At 37.1% G+C, this 24,187-nt stretch overlaps 1 protein-coding gene across 1 annotated transcript; it reads left to right on the plus strand.

Annotated features, from left to right (window-relative positions):
• The first annotated feature begins 584 nt into the window (after positions 1-584).
• Positions 585-23,759, plus strand: LOC126827414 (protein hairy). The gene is made up of 4 exons (XM_050556728.2): positions 585-754; positions 3,426-3,521; positions 16,316-16,397; positions 21,528-23,759. Exons 1-4 carry the CDS (start codon positions 695-697, stop codon positions 22,286-22,288), a joined length of 999 nt encoding a protein of 332 aa, XP_050412685.1. The 5' UTR covers positions 585-694; the 3' UTR covers positions 22,289-23,759.
• The last annotated feature ends 428 nt before the right edge of the window (positions 23,760-24,187 follow it).

Below are 24,187 nucleotides of genomic sequence, written 5' to 3' on the forward strand. Positions count from 1 at the left end.
CACTTAAAAACGGTAATCAATTTTTAAGAATCAAAATCTGAACCAAAATACATTATATAGATGCAGATGGTTTCATTCTAAAAGCATTATTATAAATGACGTTAACCGTGGGGATAGCTTATAACGGAACGATCCTTAAAAAACGTGAAATGGCATCAATTGTTAATCAAGATATTTTTACCAGACACAAATATACAAACTTCCGCTATTATGCAAATATTGTTTTCTCTAATCCTAAAGAATTTAATTATTCGGTCTGTTGGTTGAACCCGGGGTCAGTGTACACTGACAGGTCAATGTTTTAGTTTAGGGTTATTTCATAATGACATTCAATGGGACAATTACCGGATAATCCATCGGATTATAAGGTAAATGAACGGCGAGGACAAATTTAATAATACAACGCAATCATTACAACAAATAATTTCGTCAGATTTGAGAAAAGACATTAATACAACGCGTGACTTTCACTTACGGCTATTGCTGTCGTCCACACGTCCAGTCATTAACACGTGACTTCAATCAAGTGTTTTAATTGGTTCAGTGTTCAGGTATGTGCTGTGCTCGTGGCCGACCGATCCCAACCTAAAGGTAAATAGGTGAGTCTAGGATTCGCGTGCCCCGACACGGCTCACCACTTTAGTCCGTGTGTTACTTCGACAGACTTCGGCTGCTCTCGTGTCAAACGTCAAATATGTCCGCCTCGGCAGATGCGTTAGCCAAGAAGAAACAGTCACCAGCTATTCAAAGACGAGTATGTATCAATTAATTTATCAATAACTAATTATCTAATTGATCATTGTCCAATATCATATTTTACTAATTGTTCATTCATACATTTTTTGCCTTCATTATGTGCTAGAATAACGACTGGTTATAATTAGTTTATGTTTGACAAGCGTAGTTTGTATCCGATTGTGTGACTTTATCGTGGTAAAGTTGTAGGACTTTAGACTTAATAATTTAACCAAAAGCAGAAGAAAAACAATGACTGTTCATAATTATTATGTTTGACAGGCGAATCCGATTGTGCGACTATATAAAGTAAAGTTGTAGAACTTAATTTAAACGAAATCAGGCAACAATGTTAGTATTACATTTCTTGTTCGTTCTATTATCAAGATGTTTGAAAAGTTAGGGTTGCAAAAGATCACCTTGCCTTACACCTCCGCAGTAACTTAAGTTTTCCGTCCTTGATTCAATAAAGCTAAACCAGACAACCTTATTAGTGTTACTAATTTTGTGACGTTCAATTGTCAAGCTGTTTGAACAGTTAAAGCTACAAACGACCCCTTGTGAGATACCTGTGTAATAATATAAATGTCTTCTTACTGTTATACTAATTTAATGTTATCACAATCCGGAAAAATTATTAGTATTACTTGTTTTGTTCGTTCTAGTGTCAACATGTTTGGAAAGTTAGGATTGCAACACTCCTTGGCCTTATACCTCTGTTATAATTTATGTTTAAAGGCTCAATACCACTCTTGTTGTAACTGAATAATATGTCCCAATCTTTATTCTGGTCAACAAATTGTACTATTTTACAATATTCCAATTAATTGGTGATACAAATTTCATCTTAACACACCTAATTTAAAAAATTGGAAAAATTCAACTAAATGATTTGAAAAGCCTAACGTAAACCTTTTCAAATGTGACTTGGATTTAAAAATATTTTCGAACCCTCTGGACAAGTAAAATAGGATGTAATGGATAATTTACACAACAGGTAGGACACTAACACATCTAGTACTTAGAATAAGGCTATTATTTATTTTCTGGAGCTGTCAAGCCAGCAAGAGTGTTATTGCCCCTTTAACAACTTAGTATTAAATTTTTGTTCGTTCCATTGCCGAAATGTTTGAAGAGAAAGGGCTTCAACAGATCCCCTTGCCTTACCCCTCTGCACAGCAATGTGTGTTCGTTCTATTGCCGAAATGTTTGAGGAGTTAGGGCTTCAACAGACCCCTTGCCTTACACCTCTGAACAGGAATTACATGTACAACTTTATGAATATAGTATCTAACAGTGTATAATATATGCTGCTTTATGAAAATATTATGTAATAAACTTATTAGAAGGTATATACTATCGTCTTTCTTTAATTAACTAATTATTTACCGTTTATATCATCATGTGGAATGGGAATAATTGTTGTTATTACAGATTTAACGTCCAAAACATTAAATATGATATTATCGACAGGTTGATTTAATTAAATTATATTCGCTTAATGGGTTGAAAATTGGTAAAAACACAAAATAAAAAAATTGGGGTATATCAAAAGTCACCTTAAGATTGATAAAAACACAAAGCTAAAAAAAAGTCCTTGTATATCAAAATAAACATTATACTCTATTGTTATGGAGTAGCCTAATGATCCAGATCATAAGACGTGGATTCGATCCTACAAGTGCCTTCCTAACCTCGTGGGTTTTCTCCGAATCCTTCGGTCTTTTAGCAGTGGGAGGAAACCGGATGACCAGGAGAAAACCCACGAGGTTGAACAGGCGAGCCTACTCCTTGTCAGGTACAACCGGGGAATAAAAACCACGCCAGTTGACTCAATGGCAGACCTAATGATGCTGCACACACACGCTAACTATTCAGCCATCCTACTCCCACTGTTGATTTATATTCAATACGACATCAATGACAATAAACAATTTACCAGCTTTATGTATTAAATGAACAACTTTGAATTTTAATATCAATCATTTCAAGCGATAACAAACTATTTTTCTTAGAGCGTGTGATTTAGTATCTACGTAAGGTCGCCAATGTCTCGTCTTATGAATAGAAAGATAAAGCACTTTACATATCGAATGAAGATAGAATCAGTACTTATATAACGGAATGGTCGTGTGGAGATTTATACAAAGGACAGTCTGGTTTAACACGTGTTTCGTCTGAATAGATAAAATCTATTTTTTTAAATTTTCTATATATCTTAACTCATTTAAACCCCGAACAGTAATGTAATTCAAGGAGAAAACGAGGAAAAATAAAATATGCCATTAATTCCAAATACATCTTTCGCTTTTTAATGTCATAAAACTTTCACGCAAATCACGGGCCGTTATCCATGTTTTGAATCAGACGCCGGTGGATGTTTTTAAAAACAAGATAAGAAAAAAAGTTGTATGTTATCGAAAACAATCTGAAAGCCTTGTCATTCAAGTTTTCCAGTGAAATAACGTAATTTGTGGAGGTTTTTTCTTTGAGTTAATCCCACTATTTTTTGTTGTAAATGGATATTTTTAACAAAGCGTTGTATATTTTTCATCTTGATAACGGATATAATTCATAATCTTTTTATATATTAAAGATTTTTGTTCTTTATTCTTGACATTTTATATTATATATCTGATATGTCGTGGTTTTCTTTTTTCTTTTATTATTCATATATTATATTTTTTTAGGGTAATAAGCCTCTAATAGAGAAACGACGACGTGCTCGGATTAATGAGTGTTTGCTACAGTTGAAAAACTTAGTGCTGAAAGCCACTAGTACTGAGGTAAGTTACTACGTATTTATTGCGCATAATTTGGGGTTTGTTTGTTAAGAATTTCGGCGTTTCTGTGGCTTTAAATGAAACACAGGAGATTATTTCTATGAAGATATAAAAGGAAGTAGGGTTTAACGTCCTACATTTCTGTACCGAGGTAATAAAAGGAATAAACGACCATGCCATTATACTACGTCAGAGAAATGGGGTTTGACGTCCACTCGACACAAACTAGGTCATTTTGGGACTAACGCGCTAATCATTCGCCCCCCTCCCCCCACACGTCAAATGGGAGTCTCAATACAATTCTGGTATTTTATTATTTTGATTTATGAAATAACAGAACAATCATCAATTTTCTTTGGATCCCCAAATATTAACTAAAGTCAACGAATAATACACACGTTATTCACGGCATTGGCATAATTAATGTACGAAATTAATGCCACAACTTTAGCAGGGTATATTCTTTGATGTTTATTATCTTAAATTAGTAAAATAAAAATAATATTTGATAAAATAATCTACAAATAAACCAGATCTCCCTACAAGAATACAAGATTCTTTACATGCTTTCTTCACGCTTTGGGACATAATTAATGTACATTATAATCCCAACTTTAGCAGGGTATTAATATACATTCTTTGACGTCCACTAATGAAAAACTTGTTCCATGTGTCCTGGGGTAAAGTGATCTGTCCAGATGATACATCTAACTCAGGTTGTTTCATTTATTATGATGTTGGTTTTACAGCGTCTCGACGGCTTACAACTTACCTCAAACAAATGGCCTTGTCTCGTTGACATGCCTACAGAAAGAGATAGATGGAGGATTTCATGCGTTCTCTTGTCTCTGCCCTATCAAGAACAAAACAGAGGAGAACTTGATTTGTGGGATGCCCCCCCCCCCCATAGTAATGGCTACTATTTTTTTCATTAGAATATGAAATGATATTTAACGTCGTAGGATTTAGCAGCAATCTGGCCACGTGATGGCGAATTTTGATTTAGTGGACAAATGAAATGGGGTTTAACGTCCTACTGTTTGATTTAGTGGTGCATGGATTCCCATTCAGTACAGTCTGTAGCTGTTTTAGATGAAACATACAAATAGTTTCTTATTCCATGCGATCACTTGTTATGTGTTATTGCTATGTTTGTTTCTTGAAATATATGGTTCTATTTATAATACATACGTTGAGACATATTCGGGGTCATTTTTACGTTGTGGGAAAAGCGTGCTAAATTAAGATACTAGAGTTCTGTACTGCAATATAATTTATAACACATGACACAATCATATGGAATACAAGTTACCTGTAGGATTTATTTCAGCGACGTTTCAAAGAGGGTTCTCCTGTCCTCTCACTATTAAAAACCCCTAGGGCGCAAGCGAATTATTGAAATAAAATTAACCCATGTGTTAGTCCCGAAATTACCAAGTTTATGTCGTGTGGACGTTACACCCCATTTTATCCCTCTCTTTATGTAAATGGAACTTAGGTCAAACCAATTTAAATTTGATTTCTTCTGGGTTTTGTCCAATAGATAGCCCACTCAATTCTTGCGCACGATGTTTGTTGAAATTTCAAAACTTAAATATATGAAACTAAAAACCTTTAATCAATGCAACAAAATACTTTTGCGTTTTAAATTGGTCTTTTTCTTAAAATGAGAAGCAAAATTTTAACAGGTGTTCAACCGAAAACCAAATAACCAAATTGGTGTGTCTTATTTATTTATTTTTATTACAAAATACAGTTACTGTCACAACAGAAAATTATACATTATAGCTGCCATATTTCTATTTACCCCAGTAAGAAGGAGTAGTATCCACGTCATTATCAATGTGTGTCCTCTTATTAAACTTGTGTAACACGTCATCGCTTTTAGTGGTCACAACTTCAATCCTTTGATTATGGGGTTGCCACGTGTTCATACGTTTAACCTGACAATGTCTCCTTCAAGAAAATAAAAGCTTATCGATTGTTACATCATCGTGTGTGTATTGTCCGTGGCAGTTCAGTTAACTATAGCCTTTAAAACAGAGACGAAGAACACGTATATTTATGGGTGGGTTATAGCATGCTGGCTCCCGCACCACGGGTTAGCCAACTCAACAATTTTACTACATTTTTAAGACTTTTTAACAATTTGTCTTAAATCTTAAAAACAATGACATAATTTTATGTACCTGTTAAATAGCAATATGTATATCGATTCAAGGTGATACTTTTGAAGATGAAAGGGACCGACTAATTGGGTCGTCACACCTGTAGGGTCTTGAGAAGGGGTTTAATGATGTAAGGCGTTATTTAGCTATAAAATGTAACCTCTTATAACAAAATACTGGTTAGATTGAACCCTGTACTTTTCTCGGATAGCACCCAAGATGGAAGCGGACATTCACCCACACGAACGAAGAATTTACGGGACATTATAGATGGATAGAACTTATCACCGTCTTTTTTGTCAATATCGCCCAAAGTATTGCAGAAAGTGACCGAAAGGAAAGATATGTTTTAGATACGAGCTTTTGTTATATTATATCCAAAATTTAAATAATTTCATAAAAAAGGGACAAAATTATGGGAAAAGTGAAATTGAAAAAAAAGGCTTTTGTCGGTGATTAGCAAAACCGTTTTTTTGTCAAACTTTTAATCGTCAATCTCGATGTATCGCCACGCTTTCACAATATTTTTCTTTTATATTGTGAGAGCAATTATTATTTTGTTGTTATTGTCTAAGCTACAACATTTTGGGGCACATTTTTTGTCACTGAATTGTGTGTTATGTACGAACCGCTGAATTGCATGATATGTTCGAGTTACTGAATTGCATGTTATGTTTGAGTCACTGATTGCATGTTATGTTCGAATCACTGAATTGCGTGTTACGTTTGAATCACTGAATTGCATGTTATGTTTCAATTACTTACCAAAGATATTTATCACCACGCGTAGGACGTTAAACATAAGTCATCTCTGGTAAAATGTAGAACAGTAACACAACACGGCATTCACCCTCAAAGTGATTATTATTTATTTTTTTGAAATATATATTTTATTCACGGGATACCCAAACAGAGAGAGAGAAATGGGGTTTAACGTCCACTCGACACAAACTAGGTCATTTCTGGACTAACACATGGTTCAATTTTATTTCAATAATTCCCTTGTGCGTAGGATTCTTTAGCAGTGGGAGGAAACCGGAGATTGGAAATCCCCAAACTATATAAATCGGATTCCCCAAAACATAAAACATTGATATAAATATTAATCAAAGGATTATTAAAGGCTCAATACCACTCTTGTTGTAACTGAATAATATGTCCCAATCTTTATTCTGGTCAACAAATTATACTATTTTACAATATTCCAATTAACCGATGATACAAATTTCATCTTAACACACCTAATTTAAAAAATTGGAAAAATTCAACTAATTGATTTGAAAAGCCTGACGTAAAGCTTTTCAAATGTGACTCGGATTTAAAAATATTTTTGAACCCTTTGGACAAGTAAAATAGGATTTAATGGATAATTTACACAACAGGTAGGACACTAACACATCTAGTACTTAGAATAAGGCTATTTTTTTATTTTCTGGAGCTGTCAAGCCAGCAAGAGTGTTATTGTCCCTTTAATAAACTGAAACGATACGATTCTGGGTCAAAATAAAATTTTGTATTTCATATCAGCTTTTTTTAAAATAAAAATCGATGTGTAAATTCTAGAACTTCTACCCCTTGTAAAAAAATTTGGATGTTAGTTCAAAATAAAATTTTTAAAATATATTTAATGTCACCCATTTTATTTATTTTGGGAATGTCACTGCTTCTATCCTTTTAATTTTTTATCAATTCAAAAAAAGAAATTTAAAAAAATATATTTCACCTCGACCATTTTAAGAATTAATATCGAAATTCCAAAGCCTACCCCCTATTAAATAATATTTTTCAAGGTTCTTTGTAGTCAAAGCCCTTATAAAAATGAAAGTTATTAAATGCACTTTGTACATTCGATAGATTTTTCAAAATTACAAAAAAAAAATGTTATTACTCTATAAATGCATTGAAATACGAAACGGGGCTTCATACATCTTTCGGTCTAAAGCCATTATCTAAAGCTTTAGAAACTAAAATGTTATTTGAATGTAAAAGTCATAAATTTATAGAATTGCATATTGTATTTTAAATAAAACCCAATGTTAAATAGATTCTTGACAAGTTAAATAAGACTTTTACAATTGTTAATAATCCCCATATATTAAATCCATTAGAGCCAAACTCGACAACAATGGCTTTGTGATTTTTGGCACGCGAAAGATAAAGTCGTTCGAAGATAAAAACTAAAGTCAGCAAGGGCATTAGTCAAGGCGGGGTTGTGTCTTCAATAGATTTCATTACATGACGTAACGTTATCCTCGCCACCCGCTGATAAATGTGCTGAATTGATTAAATTATTGTTGTCTGTGCATGCACGTGTTTTTTTTTTTTTGTGGTTTTTTTTCGGGGTTTCTTTTTTTTTATTAAATCTGTTTTTTTAAAAGAAGATAAGTTTTTTTTTATTGTAAATCTTCACAAGCAAGACATAAAATGAAGTGGGGTTTAGAGTCATACTGTACTGAACCAGGGCATACGCCACGTAGTGTGCTAAGAGGGAAATTGGGCCCGGACAACGGCGCTACGGCCTACTCTTATATCGAATTCCAACTACATTTACCAAGGGTTCTTTTACGTGCAAACCAACGTGTAGACGGGAACCTCGGTTTGTCGTCCTGTGGGAATGACTATACATTGTCCCTTGCCAGGCTCTCCGTCTTGCACCATATTATAGAAAAGAGTATGCAAGCTTTGTTATCGTCTAAATGTTTCTCCTTAAACGTAATTTTTAAATAATTATATTTGATAGAAATGTGAATTCCAGCAATGGATATATAAGTCTGTGTCACTTACATATTTCATAACCATACTTTATAGAAAGGGGAATTAAAGCATTCAGAAAAAAGACTGAATGTTAGGTTACATCAAATTGAATTCGGGCATACCCATTAAATAATTTAAAAACAGCAAGTACGTGCTCTTCTCAAAGTTTTTTCTTCCATAGGGTTAAGTTTTATAGGGTCACGTCGCTAACTCGATATCATTCACAGTCATCGACATTGAAACACGAATTATTGGTCAATTTAAATCAACATGGTGTTGTTATCTTACCGTGAAAAGTTGGGCTTTTGATATCCAATATTTAAGACAAAATGAAAAATTGGCACACGAATCGCGTGTGTGAATGCTTTCGAGCGACTGGATAAACGAGGCTAAACATACCCCACGGAAGAATACTACCGATGTAGACTGCAATAACCAGACGCCAAAGACTACCATTCGATTTGGACACTTTGCGTATTTCGCTGCACATAACGTTTTAGAAATTACAGTAAAAACAAAAACGATTGAATGTAAATCAGTTTATATATATTTATAATACATTATTTTATGCGTTGCTACCTATTCGTGTCCATTTCTAGGTGCCAAAGAATAGTGATTTAGCGCCTTTAACAAATCATCGCATATATGAATTAAGTGAGTTATTTATTGATCTAAGAACTAAGAATTAAAATGGGTTGGCCTTATGTTCTAATAATATCTCATTAAACGTAACTATCATATAAGAAAGTTGGATATGTCAATTAATTTGAGGCTATACAAGACATCAATGTACAGAACACCAGTACGGAATTAAACAAAGACTTTATTTAATATGCCAAACGCCTATCAAAGCCTTTGACAAGTGTATAACACGTCTGTAGGATGTCTGATACGACAGTTGGATGATAGAATTCATTATGATTAAAAGACTTAAATTACTTATCAAAACAATCAACGACGACGTCTCAGATTATGATTCTATGTAGGTAAAATAATCGCGTATACATAATACCCGGTGACCAGGGTTATTGAAATGCGGTAGACGTGGGATAAAGGTGTCAGACCACTCTAGAATATAGGTAAATAATATCCTTTCACCTCAATAAAGTAACGGTCGTGTCATCTCTCTCGTTTGTTCCCGACCAGTGAGCCGAATATTTCTGCAAGGGAGGAAATGATATTCTTAATTACTGGACAATCGGCTCAATTTGTGATAGTCGTGGTTACAATAGAGGTTCATTAAAACAATTAACACGTTCTAAATGTCAGCCTGGTCGTAAATTAAAATAGGCAATCGAGGTGAGACAGCTTGTGTTTGCGATATCAACCACAGTGTTCGCGGACGTTAAGCCCGATGACGGACCGAACGATACTTGTTGTTGTTTATTACAATTTTAATGTCCAATACATTTTCTATGATATTATGGACAGGTTGATTAAATTAAAAATATTTACATATGAAGAGGGCTCATAGGGGCATGGTGACCAATGATTTTACACGAGGAACAAAATACCGCCAGGGCCCCCATAAAACAATATTTATATGTGTGTGCTGGGGAGGGGGTGGGATGGCAGCTGTCTCGCTTCGTTAAAATAAAAAAAGGGTAAAATAGCAAGTCCGATTGACTTGTGTTTGTTGTCAATACGGATAGAAAAAAAACGTGGGAAAAGAATCCACTTAAATTGCTTCATGTGGAAAAGCGAAGTTCTCGCATGCAAACGAGACAGCTTGTATCTGCGATATCAACCCCATAGACTAACGAGATCACTTAACAGAGACCAGAATGGTCCGTTAGACACTGTATCTCAAACGACACGATACCGTCTTTAGTCAAGGAAATGGGGGTGTTGTTTTTTTGATGCCCCTACCCCTAACTGTTACCATCCTAAACCGGACTAGCTTGTCAACCTGGACAGATCCGTCAGGGGAAACATTTGTCTGTGATATCACCCTGTGTGGAACCCTAACACGACGAAGACGTGGAGATATCTCATCAATGCACGGGCATGTCTAGACCCTAGGGGTTATAAGTTTCATGTTAACGACAATTTGTTATAAACTATACACGAATCAATTAAGTAAATACACCAATTTATGACCGTTCAATCGGAGGTAATTTGGGGCTGTCTGTTTTTAAATTAAGACGAGACGCTTGGTATGACAAGAATGATTTCGTGTCGAGGGACTGACAAATTGAGCCTTGGTGCACGTGACGCGTGTTAGGTGGACACGTGTAAATTCGCGAAATAATCTCCACGGCATGTTTGATGAAGAAAACGTCTCGAATTCACATTCCTCATCACGGTAGCAAGCAGACCAGGTGTGCACCTAAGGAAAAACCGAATCCCTTTGCAAATATACTTACGACTTACCGCGACGTTCGCAATCTTCGGAGTATTTGACGTTGTCAAGTTGGGATGTGTTCGACCCAAGTTACACGGCAAAAGCCGAAAGGTTAATAAGCATTTCCGAACAAGGTCTACATTTCGATCTGTTAAGACACGAGTAACATCGCTGGAGATTACCACAGGCAATCCCCGCGATATAACTTATAATTTATTAGAGAAAGGGTGTCAGACTCGAGTAATTGCAAATAAACCACGTACTCATTGGTTAGATATATTGAACAACCCCAGAGTGTTTGGTGTCAGTTTAAATCTACCCTTATCCATCGGCATTCCTCAAAGTAATCGGGATTTAGATAAAAAAAAACACCCAATTTAATATAAATGCATCATTCTTACATCTTATTAAAGAGAGAGAGAGAAATGGGGTTTAACGTCCACTCGACACACACTAGGTCATTTCGGGACTAACATATGGTTTAATTTTATTTACATAATTCGAATGCGCGTAGGGGTCTTTAGCAGTGGGAGGAAACCGGAGGACCCGGAGAAAACCCACGAGGTTGGACAGGCGACCCTACTCCTTGCCACGTACAACCGGGGATTCGAAACCACGACAGTCGACTCAATGACAGACTTTATGATACAGCGCGCACGCTAACCATTCAGCCATCCAACTCCCCACATCTTATTAAGAGGGTTGGGATTTTCTAGTGGTCTAGAGTGTCGCGCTTCGATCTCTAGCTGGCTGGTCACCCCTGGCTTGCGGTTGTGGTTTTGATCCATTGTGTGAGCGGATGTGACGTGTAGATAGGGGCGCCTTCTTAACCTCGTGGGTTTACTCAGGGTACCCCGGTTACTTCCCAGAGGAAAGACCCCTACGCGTTCGCTAAGATAATAAAACTAAAAAAATAAAATAACTTGTCTGCGATATCACTTGGGGTGGAAACAGATGTTAAACACTAAGAACAATAATCTTATTATTTCCTTGTCAATTCACTTGGTTAGATATTTTCATCACCAACGAGTGCTTAATGAGAGCTTACATTCAACTCTCCTGATCGGCATTCTTCAAAGTTACGAGGATTTAGATATAAACACCCTTTTATAATAGAAATGCATCATTCCCATATCTTAAATTCCATTATCAGTACCCTTAATTTAGATATTTTGAGAGCTTTACCCATCGGCATTCTTCAAAGTCATCAGGATTTTGATATAACCATCCCTTCTTAATAGAAACACATAATTCTTATATCTTATATTTGGTTGTCTAGATTACACCGTATTACTGTTAAATAACTAAAAATCATTGATGTAAAATTTGTCAAACGACAAGATAAGCCTATCATAATTACAATAGGTATCACATCAGGTGTACATTGAAGGTACAAAGACTTCATTGATAACACGATTCATCTGATCATCTGATATTATGTCAAAGGGATTAAGTAATACATAATTGTCAATCTTATATCCCGTATGTCACAATAGACATCAAATTTAACTCATATTTACAGTTTCATCACGTTTAATATTTTAGATTTTAAAAAAAATTTGTCATTCAGTTTCAAACTTGACATATAAAAACCCGGAGTATTACGAGTTGAATTGCGACACGATGGTATTATTTGATTTTTGATTTATTATTTTTTGTCAAATAAAATGAAATGAAATGGGGTTTAACGTCCGATTGAAGGCGGGTTCCGACACACAGTGTGCTATGCGGGCAATTTTGCGGCGCTACGGTCTACTCCTATTTCGAATTGCATCCGTCAAGGGATCTTTTACGTGCACATCAATATGTCGAGTCAGATTAAAATATACCTCGTTTAAAACATCACACTAATTCATAAGATAAACACACAAGGTGTTATTTTTATTTTATTTTTTTTTATTTTTTTAATTTATTTTTGCTCATCCCCAAGTGCGACAATTTAAAACAATTTTTTTCTCTCATCTACAAGGTGCGACAATTTAAAACGATTTATTTATTTACTTATTTATTTTATTTTATTTTATGTTTTGTGCTCAACTACACGGTGCGACAATTTAAAACCATAGTTTAGATTAACTCACTTGTAACTAGGCATGTTATGTTGAAATATGAATATAATGATTTTATTAAAGATGCAGTATGTAAAAACTAAATCTATCCATTGCTGGTCTGTTCTGGCTTCAAATGTTATGGTAATTATTATTTAAATATTAATTCACGTGGTAAGCCCATATTCAACTCTCTAGATATAATTAGATGGGCGTGGTATTAAATGGATTCGCACTCTCGCGCCATTTAATAATCTATGGACAATCGAGACTTTGTTTATTATCGTAGAAAAGACACTTGACAATCGAGCCTATCTTGTCAAAACTTCAAACACTCGTAACTTTAATTGCTCAGAATAAATTTATTGACTATAATTTTCAATATATTATGTCTATTTTTTAACTATTATAGCGAGCACGGCCAGCTCTTTATCTGAAAAATAAATGAAATGGGGTTTAACGTCCTACTGTTCTGCTCCGAATTGGGCTAATGAAGACGGGCATACGCCATACAGTGTGCTATGAGGGAAACTTTGCCCGGACAGCGCCACTACGGCCTACTCTTATATCGAATTCCAACTGTCAAGGGATCTTTTATGTGCAGGCCAATGTGTACACGGGACCTCGGTTTTTCGTGCCATCCGAACGACTAGACAGCTGTCTCTGTGAAGCCCTCCGCCCTGCACCACTGACAAGGGGAAACCACGCCGGAAAATCCCTATGAACTTTCTCGGCCAATGCATTGATTGAACACCCGACCTCCAGGCTAGCGAGCCAGCGTCTTACCCACTTAGCCACCGTGACCCCCGGCTCTTTACAGTTAAATTTCTACAATGCTTCTCTTGTCATTTTCAAGCACAGATATTGTACGCAAAATTGTCCGACAGATATTGTCCGAAAAACGCAAATAAATAATTTAGTGTTGTAAAATAAAACGACACGTTTTGCTTTTTACGAAGGTATGACTTATGTCCGTCTTCATTACCACAGTCGGACGTTAAACCACATTTCATTTCTTTAAGGAGGTATTTAACTCGACATAGACGCCTGGGTAATTCACGAACAGACCTGAGCGTGCATAAATCACGTATTCCGATAGATATAAGTTTACTAGTAAAGGAAACTAGGTCGCCGTTTAATTATCGCTGATTTTATCTAAGAAATAAATATTTATGAAGAATTGTGTTTTTGTTATGACCAGATTGTTCCGATAAATGGAGTTAGGATATAATCTCTTGAGAATTTATGATTTAAAAAAAGCTTTTGTTGTAAACAGTTTGTTGACTTGGTTTATCAAGCGTCATTTTTCATGACCACAAACAACACAATGACATCATGCGTTAGTATACCTATTCCTCCATCTTCTTCGAAAATAGATCTCTGCCCTAAATGGCCGCCATATCCAAATTTTAGTATACTGTTTTGGAATGCAGTTGTACTCCACTTCATATCTGTCATACACAAAGACTAAATAAACTTTTTCAATTGAATTAAATGGTACCAGAATAAATACTTAACAAAATTCTCGAAGAAACTTCGTGTTTTCGACTGAAATCGTCGATTTAGGACTTAAAATGTCGGTCAACTAACTTAGTGTATGTTTTCGAGCGGAGCTAACTGTAAACAGGCAGCCTAAGTTTTGTATGCCTATTCCTCTAGTTGGTGTGTTCAGTTTTTGGGTGGGATGAATGGTCTAAAGAATGCGCTTTAGATCATAGATCTGTGATTGAGTCAAATGGCGTGGTTTCGGTTCCCAGTTTGACGTGACAAGGAGAAGGGGTTATCTTCGGGTCCTTCCATTGCTAAAGACCCCTACGTGCAAGCGAATTATTGAAATAAAATTGAACCATCTGTTAGTCCCGAAAGTACCTAGTTTATGTCGAATGGACGTTAAACCCCATTTCCCCATTTCTCTCTCTCCGTTGTGTTTACCGTACAGAGCTCTCTCTCTCTCTCTCTCTCTCTCTCTCACGACCTTTATTTACACTTAATTACTTCAAAATGAAACCAGGCAAATGACATAACGATTGACCCGCTATTGAAATAATATCCCCAGAATATAACATTTTACTAGAAGTTGACAATTACATGACCTTTGTGAGAAAATGTCGACCCTGTCAACGACGTGGTCCGAAGTTCTCGTTACTGGTGGGGTTATTTGTAAACCGTTTAACAAGTCAAGTGTTACGATGTTTAACTGAGAATCACGTGATTCACTGTATAAAGATACCACGAAAGTTTTAATTAGAAAAGAAATGGGGTTTAACGTCCTAGTTTTCAGCTTTTCTGCTTCATCCGGGTTAATAAAGAGAGAGAGAGAAATGGGGTTTAACGTCCACTCGACACATACTAGGTCATTTCGGGACTAACACATGGTCCAATTTTTATTTCAATCATTCGCTTGCGCGTAGGGGTCTTTAGCAGTGGGAGGAAATCGGAGGACCCGGAGAAAACCCACGAGGTTGGACAGGCGACCCTACTCCTTGTCACGTACAACCGGGGAATGGAAACACCGTCAGTTGACTCAATGACAGACCGTATGATGCAGCGCGCGCGTGCTAACCATTCAGCCATTCCCCCATCCGGGTTAATTAAGGCAGATAGGGGCACTATGATCTACTCATTTCCAACGGGTTTTTTTTATATGCTCGCCAACGTGTATACGGCACCTCGGGTTTTCGACCTACCGGAACGACTAGACGCCGTCCCATGCTGTGCTCCCGCCCGACCTACAACACTGATTAATTTGTTTAGTCAAGTTTCTTCAATAAAAACAGAGTGTCCCGTGCTGGCTCACTAACCTGGAGCTCACGGGTTCGATCCTCATGTTGATCGAAAAAGTAACTCGAGATTTGTCAGCGTTGTTTGGCCAGGATGAAGTTGCAGGATGGAGGGCATGACAAGAAACAGCGTCTACTTGTTCGTATAGAGCGAGGGGGGTTGGATGGCTGAATGGTTAGCGTGCGCGCGCTGTATCATAAAGTCTGTCATTGAGTCGACTGGCGTGGTTTCGAATCCCCGGTTGTACGTGACAAGGAGTAGGGTCGCCTGTCCAACCTCGTGGGTTTTCTCCGGTTTCCTCCCACTGCTAAAGACCCCTACGCGCAAGCGAATTATTGAAATAAAATTAAACCATATGTTAGTCCCGAAATGACCTAGTTTGTGTCGAGTGGACGTTAAACCCCATCTCTCTCTCTCTCTCTCTCTCGTATGTAGCGAGGCAAACCGAGGTCCCGTGTAGGCTACATGCTGTGGTACACGTCAAAAGCCTTGGCAGTTGGAAATCGATGAAGCGTCTGCGGAAAACTTGCTGTTCGAGCAAAATGTTTCGCATAGCACACTTCACGGTACATGCAATTTTTTTTGATCCCGGTTGGTGCAGAAAAGTAGGCCGTTCATTTCATCTCATATCTTCACATTTGTATTAAATACATAAGTATATGGTCACATGTCAATTTAAACTTGACGTTGTTTTTATTTCAGTTGACGAGAACAGGAAAGTTGGAGAAAGCTGATATTTTAGAAATGACTGTAGAATATCTTAAGAAACTGAATTCAACCCCAGGTACACAATTTTACATCAATTGACATATTTTTCCTCCATGTTGCATTTCGCCACACCATTTTGATGACGTCTCTGTTGCTAAGGACTGTAGTAATCCAGTGGTAAGCGTAATGAAGTAGGCCTACCCACTATAAGAATGCCCCGGGTTCAATCCAAGAATAACCGTGAGATTTTTCTAAGGACGTAGTCACTGAGGGGCTGACAAGAAACAAACCCTTGAAAGTGCTGGTAAAAGTACCCCCGCCCCCTCATCCCATTTAGCATTGCACACATGACCATCGAAACAAACGGAAGTATATCTTAGTCTCAAAATAACCGAATGATTGTGCTAACCGGAGACGTTAAACCCCATTCATATCTTGTCTCTGTTACTAGAATAAGAAGTTTGTATAACACTTTGGATGGACTCCAAATAGATTTGTTTTCACAGATTCTTGGTCCATATTTTAAAAGTCCTGGGGGCGTGTATGTAATTGGATGCAGACCTCCATTAAATTCTACCAATTCCTTCTATTACCCCCTTCCTCCCCTCTCTCCCTAATTTGTGTCGAGTAGACGTTACCCCCCTCCCTCCCTCTCCCTCTCTCTCTCTTCTCTCTCTCTCTTTTCTGCGGGTGCTCCGGTTTCCTTGCACTGCTAAAGACCCCTACGCGCAAGCGAATTATAGAAATAAAATTGAACCATGTGTTAGTCCCGAAATGACCTAGTTTGTGTCGAGTGGATGTTAACTCTCTCTCTCTCTCTCTCTCTCTCTCTCTCTCTCTCTCCATTATAAACCAAGAACTGTACGTCAGATATTTTCACAACATTAATCTTATATTTAATCAACTGAAAGATGGCGTATGAATTGACAATATAATTTGTGACACCCTTTGTTCATTTGGAAATGTTTTGTAATCCAATTAGTTTCCGCTGATCAAATTGTTAATCTTTAAATTTGGCCCCTTTTATTCTCACAGTTTGAAAATTAATGAAGTGAATTGAAACATTAAATTGTCCATTTACGATCTTGGACCCACCAGATATTGCTCAAGGCGTTAAGGGTAACTTGGTGGAGATGTCGGCGGTGAAAAGGATCTTAGTGTCGTAATAGTTGGAAATCCTGTGGTGTTTATGTACAACGAATTGTAACATTTCGCTTTATAAACGCCAGCCAAAAGGCATGTCCAAATATTTTATAGTATTTTTTTATTAGGAAGTTTAAAAGTTTCAGATCTAAGAGATCTAAGAAGTTTAAAATTACATAATTGTACAGTAAATTGAAAGTGTAAAATTTCAAAGAAGTGTCAAGCGCAGGGTCCTCTATAATTTGGCTCAGTTTAAAGTTGATCATATCTCTAGTGGGAACAGAAATAGAAGAATTATTGTATTCATTATTCAGAGAGGTTTACATTTTCAAAAAAGCGCACACGCGTCATATTGCACACGCGTCAAATTGCACACGCGTCATTATATTAAAAAGATCATTGTATACAGCCCTGTGATATGGCTGAAACGACAAGGTTGGGAGTCAACGAACACTGTAAACGAGAGAGAGAGAGAGAGAGAGAGAGGGGAGAGAGAAATGGGGTTTAACGTCCACTCGACACAAACTAGGTCATTTCGGGACTAACATATGATTCAATTTATTTCAATAATTCGCTTGGGCGTAGGGGTCTTTAGCAGTGGGAGGAAACCGGAGGACCCGGAGAAAACTAGGCCTTTACTCCTTGTCACGTACTACCGGGAAATCGAAACCACGCCAGTTGACTCAATGACAAACACTATAAACGCAATCGACATCGCAAACTTTATTCGGGATTAATAATCCGGATAATTATATTGATGATTTGATCCCGTGTATACATTGGCGTGCACGTAAATGATCCCTTGGCAGTTGGAATTCGATATACGAGTAGGCCGTAGTGCCGCTGTCCGGGCAAAATTTCTCTCATAGCAAACTGTATGGCGTATGCCCGTCTTCATTAGCCCAGTCGGAGCAGAACAGTAGGACATAAAACCCCATTTCATTTTATTTCATTTATTGATGATTTGAACTAGACTGGGACACCCTGAAGACGAACCCGGGACGCCTCGGTTAATGATCCAGCACCATCAATATCTGTAAAATATCAGGCTAACGTCAGAAGCACAATATTTTACTTCGTATGTCACTTGTGAATCCACGACGCGGATTTCAATATCATATCACGACAGCCATGACAGTCATCACTGTATTTAATGGCGCCCTGGTCACCTAGCAATTCGAATCATGATGATTATGATAATTAAAATGTTCAGGTAATTGCCAACATGGCCTTTTCACCGCCGGGCACAAAGGTGTAGGTACGTTACAGACAATCACCATTAGTTTATAACGGTTTGTGGGTATTATTGGATATTTCACACCTTGATCCATGTCATGACACATGTCTGTTACAGTTGGCAGTTTAATATAGTCAGACATGTCAGTCATGGATATTAAGCATTTATCTGTGTCGGAGAAACTAATCTCTTCTCTAGAAACAAACTTGATTTATATTTTTATTTATTTATTATTTATTTGTTTATGTATGTATTTGAGAGAGAAAGAAATGGGATTTAACGTCCACTCGACACAAACAAGGTCATTTCGGGACTAACATATGGCTCAATTTTATTTCAATAATTCGCTTGCGCGTAGGGGTCTTTAGCAGTGGCAGGAAACCGGAGAACCCGGAGAAAACCCACGAGGTTGGATTGGCGACCCTACTCCTTGTCATGTACAACCGGGGAATCGAATATATTTATTTATTTATTTATTTACTTATTTATTTATTATTTGACTGTAAACGTTTGTCGGGATTTGGCAATGAAAGGCGCCTAGTCGTTTATATGGGACGAAAAAGGGGTCCATCCATGTACTCGTTGGCGTGCACGTAAAAGATCCCTTGACAGTGACAGAATTCGATGATGTATAGTCGAAAACGCCATGGCATACTGTTTGGCGTATGTCCGTCTTCGTTAGCCCATTTGATGGAGATAAGTCGAACGTTTAATTATTCGCATTAATTTTATTGGATCGCCGAGACAACCGAACCTATAAAATGAGCAAGGAAGACAATAAACCAGTGTCGACGTCTAGATACCTGTCCAGGTAGACATAACACGTATATCATGAATATAGACTTCCTCAGGTAGCTGACGTTTACTTCACATAAATCATGGTCGGGAACATCTCACTTTTTAAAATAACTGTTGAGATCCGACATAGAAACAAAACAAAGCGGTTAGTAGAAAATATTAAAAGATACAATAAATGGCTAGGAGCTTCAGACACAGAAAACAAAAACAAAGAGATTAATCTAACTCATAAAATAGAGAAAAAAAACAAAGAGATTAATAGAACTCATAAAATGGCTACCATCATTCTAAGTTTGAATCTTTTGTGATCCCTTTTATGTGTTAAGAAATACATGACTTAGAAAAGCATTTTAAGACTATGTTATTTTCATTACCGTTACCATCTTGCCCGAAACGAAAACCGACTGTACATTCACACGTCTAAAGTCTAAACAATTTTATTAAAACATAGATCCCATTTCGTTTCGTTTTTTATAGTTCAAAATTTCGTTTTACTTGTCTTTACTACACTACACATTGGCGTGCACGTAAAAGATCTCTTGACAGATGGAATTCGATATAAGAGTAGGCCGTAGCGCCGTTGCCCGGGTAAAATTTCCCTCAAGCACACTGTATGGCGTATGCCTGTCTTTATTAGCCCAGCATAGGAGCAGAACAGTAGGACGTTAAACCCCATTTCATTTTACGATACATACAAACTTGTCCATTTACTTTTATACCAACTGTTCGGTGTATACAAATATGTCCTGTTATCTACTCTCAAAGTCTTTTTTCTCAGTATCGAATTTTATTTGTTTAGACTTCACTTTGATAACCATCGGTTTCACATTTTTCTAAAACTCAGGAGTGTCAGCAATAAAACAGGCTTAACAACGTATAACAAGGCTATGGTGTAAACATATCAAGATTAACTCTAGAGCCTCACCTTTATCAGTGTTAATCCCTTCTTAGGTATCATGAAATTACTTGTTAATCCGCTATGGTATATTACCGTATATACCCCGGATACGTATATATATATACCCCAGACTTAAGTCGCTAACAAAACGAGTCATACATATATTACCGAAACGAAACCAGAAACAATGGACACACGCTTTCTTTATGTGTGTGAAAACTCTCATCAGATGGTGACATTAGGTTGAATTTACTGATAAATGTTTTTCTTGGATATCTTATGCCCGTGACACTTTTGATTTAAGAAGTTAAAACATATTGGTGATTGTGGGATGAGGATAGCTGAAACCGTTTGGTTTATGTGATGCGACATCAGCAATCTGTCTTCCCTTGTTCAATGTGTCTACATCAGAGTTTTTAAACCGCGGGGGTTACATGATATTAGATTTAATGAACTCGGTCATATTACTTACTCGGTTATCTATTTGAGTCACGGTCTCTTTTTTGTATTGTTCCTTCCCACAGCTAAAGACCCCTACGCGCAAGCGAATTATTGAATTAAAATTGAACCATATGTTAGACCCGAAATGACTTAGTTTGTATCGAGTTGACGTTCCCCCCCCCACCCCATCTCTCTTTCTCTCTCTCTCTCTCTCTCTCTTTTTCTCTCTCTCTTGCATTGACTGACTACAAATGACGTTGTGATTGTATGAAAATCCGAGGTATTCATTAGCCCAGCTGTTTCGTGTGTGAAATAGCTTTATTTAACGTCCGCTTCCACAAAAGTGATATCGCAGCTGTTGAAAAAATGTATGACCTTTAACCCCGTTTCATTTCATTTCCAATACAAACGTAAAAGAGTATGACGTCTTGTTAATATGTATTTCGGGCGTCGCGGTGGCTCAGTGAGTAAGACACTGGCTCGCTAACCACTAGGTCTAGGGTTCGATCCAGTGTTGGCCCAGGAAGGTCTTTGGGATTTTCCAGCATAGTTCCCCCGTGTCAATGGTACAATTGACGTTTGGAATTCGAAATAACAAATTGGGACGTTAACCCCCATTTTATTTCCATTTATATATTAAACAGAATAATTATCAAAGTTTAAATTAAACAATTATTTTGTCATTGCAGGTTCTAATATGAATATCAAAGAAGAAAATGGCTCCAATTATTCGGCGGGATACGAGAAATGTATGGACGAACTGGTTCAGTTTCTGGATAAAACGAAAGGATTTAACGACGAAATAAAACAGAAAATAACGAACCACTGCAAGGACAAATTACACGAGAGAACCCAGTCCGTTGCAACGGCTGAAAAACTCGAAAACGAAATCGTCTCTACAACGAATTCACGCTTGCATGACGATTCTAGTGATAATGACTCGGATTTTATCATGGATGCGCGACAACCCAGCCCATCTCCGACAACAAGTCCTAATGCACAGCCTGGGGTCGTGAAAGAAATAAAGATAGAGACAAATCAAAATGAATCAATGGACACCTCACCAAGTATTTCACCATCAACACAACACGTGTCGGGATCAGTAAAATTAGTGTGCGGTGGAGATATATTCATCCTAGTAGATCCACAAGCTTCCAATGTGATACAACCACGGACTGCTATCCCAATAGTGTCTAGAACCACAGAAACACTTCCGGTTCCGGTGCAACAAAACATTCTTATGTCGTATAAACCTACATTAGACTTAGGGGCAATTCCGTCTTACCGATTCTGCAGTGTTTCAAATGTACCTACGGTTCCATTTTCTCCTAACGTCCCACTGGATCAATCCGTAGTTCCCCCGTCTTGCGTCAATGGTGGCTTTCAAGTGGACAATGTTAATGCTGCTGCTAATGTGGCAGGTACGGAGCCTATGTGGAGGCCTTGGTGATCCTTACTTTATGTTGTTCATGGAAATATCTCCGTTTATTAATTGGATAGAACAAGAACAATAACTAATTTATTCGGGCGACATTTCAAAGACTGGATATGGTGGTTTTGTTAATAAATTAATAACACTGTTGCTACTTTAGACCTATCCTGTCTATAATCTGTTAGATGCATTTAATAACTTGACAGAACAATAAACTATAATAATATAATACTTATGGAAGAACAATAAGTCGAAACGTCGCCCAAATAAATTAGTAAGCAAACATTTAGAGGCATTTTGTAACTGGGCAGAGCAATAAACTACATGTATAATAATTTAATAGTAAGCAAACATTTAAAGGCATTTAGTAACTGGGTAGAGCAATAAACTATAACACAAATTTATGGAAGAACAATTACTGATTTATTTAGGCGACGTTTTGAAGAGTATTCAAGGTATTACAGTAGCAAATGTGTAGGGCAATTATATATAGACAAGCAATAACAACAAATAAAAAACCATGCATGGCGTCAACAAGGCGCATGATTAGTACCTATCAGAGGAATAGCGATATGAGAGACATTATTTTGTATACCCGCTAGTTCCATTATTTACCTATTTTCATTCACGACTGGCTTATCCTGCAAATCTCCTAGGAGACGCCTGTCTGCGATATCACCCTGGCTGGAAGCGAGTGTAAAACTTGCTACTTTACCGTGGACCATGGTGTCACACCAAGCATCATAATAAGTGCAACTCGGTGGCGTATCAGTAGATAATACCTCCTATGGCAAGCATCAGCATTGTGCCCCTGTATAAACATCTGGCACCCCTTTTTGCAGATAACTTTACCAGAAAATAAGCTAAGAAATACAAGTCAATTTCGTTAATCTTTTAACTAACAAATTATGGCAGTGCATGAAAATTGCAAATGCACCTTCGTTGCTTTCACCGATGTTTCACAGACTTTGCAAGACTTCTTACCTACGCCTACAGCTTACATGGGAAGGGTCTTAATGTCAGTACCTCTCAGTGGCGTCCCGTTAAAGTGGCGCCCATGGCACGTGCCCTATGCCTGACATACCATAAATACGTCACTAGGGCAACAGGTCATATTCATAATGCTGTCATGTTAAATAAGTATATTGTACAGTATGTAAATATTATATCTATCTATATGATAAGTTATATAAGTAAAATTGAAGTATTTATGAAAAAAAAACATTCAAAATTGAATTTCTGGCTGTACTTTCATAGTGTTAAAACGAATCGTCAGAGCCCTGTTTCTCGAAATCTTAACTAAAGATAGAATCCAAATTTTAGTAGATACTTAAATTTTGATTGGCTAAGCACTAAAATCAATCCAATATTATTCAATCAAATTACAAAAATTTGGATTATATCTTAGTTAAAATTTCGTGAAACAGGCCCTAGGCCAAATACTTCAATTTTACTTAATTTTTTTAACTGAGAGTTAGATCATTGAATATTATTTACTTATAAATTATATATATATATATTGTTATTAAATCTCTATAAATATTAGTTTTATTTTCTGTATTATCCAAAAGGGGGGCCACGATGACTCAGTGAATAAAACGCTGACTCGTTAGCCTGGAATTCTTGGGTTCGTTCCCGGTATTGGCCGAAAGTTCATACTGATTTTCCAACATAGTTTCCCCTTGTCCGTGGAGCAGGACGGTGGCCTGAAAAGGACAGACGTCTAGTCATTTGGATGGAACTAAAAACCGAGGCCTGAAACAGAAAGTAAAATTTGGAACTCGATAAAGAGTAGAAGGAAACGGCGGTGCCCGGGCAAAATGTTCCTCATAGCATGCTGCAAGGCGTATACTCATCTTGACTAGCCGGGTTGGTGTCTTTGATAGGATGGGTGGTCCTAAGGGAGATGGGGCTACA

Source organism: Patella vulgata, chromosome 7 (assembly GCF_932274485.2).
Source record: "Patella vulgata chromosome 7, xgPatVulg1.2, whole genome shotgun sequence".
In the NCBI taxonomy this organism is placed as follows: domain Eukaryota; kingdom Metazoa; phylum Mollusca; class Gastropoda; family Patellidae; genus Patella; species Patella vulgata.

Excerpts from the sequence above, each read along its gene's own strand:
- LOC126827414 (XM_050556728.2), top strand. The coding sequence starts at position 695 with ATGTCCGCCTCGGCAGATGCGTTAGCCAAGAAGAAACAGTCACCAGCT. Across the intron at positions 755-3,425 it reads CACCAGCTATTCAAAGACGA|GGTAATAAGCCTCTAATAGA; the intron begins GTATGTATCAAT and ends ATATTTTTTTAG. Across the intron at positions 16,398-21,527 it reads GAAACTGAATTCAACCCCAG|GTTCTAATATGAATATCAAA; the intron begins GTACACAATTTT and ends TTGTCATTGCAG.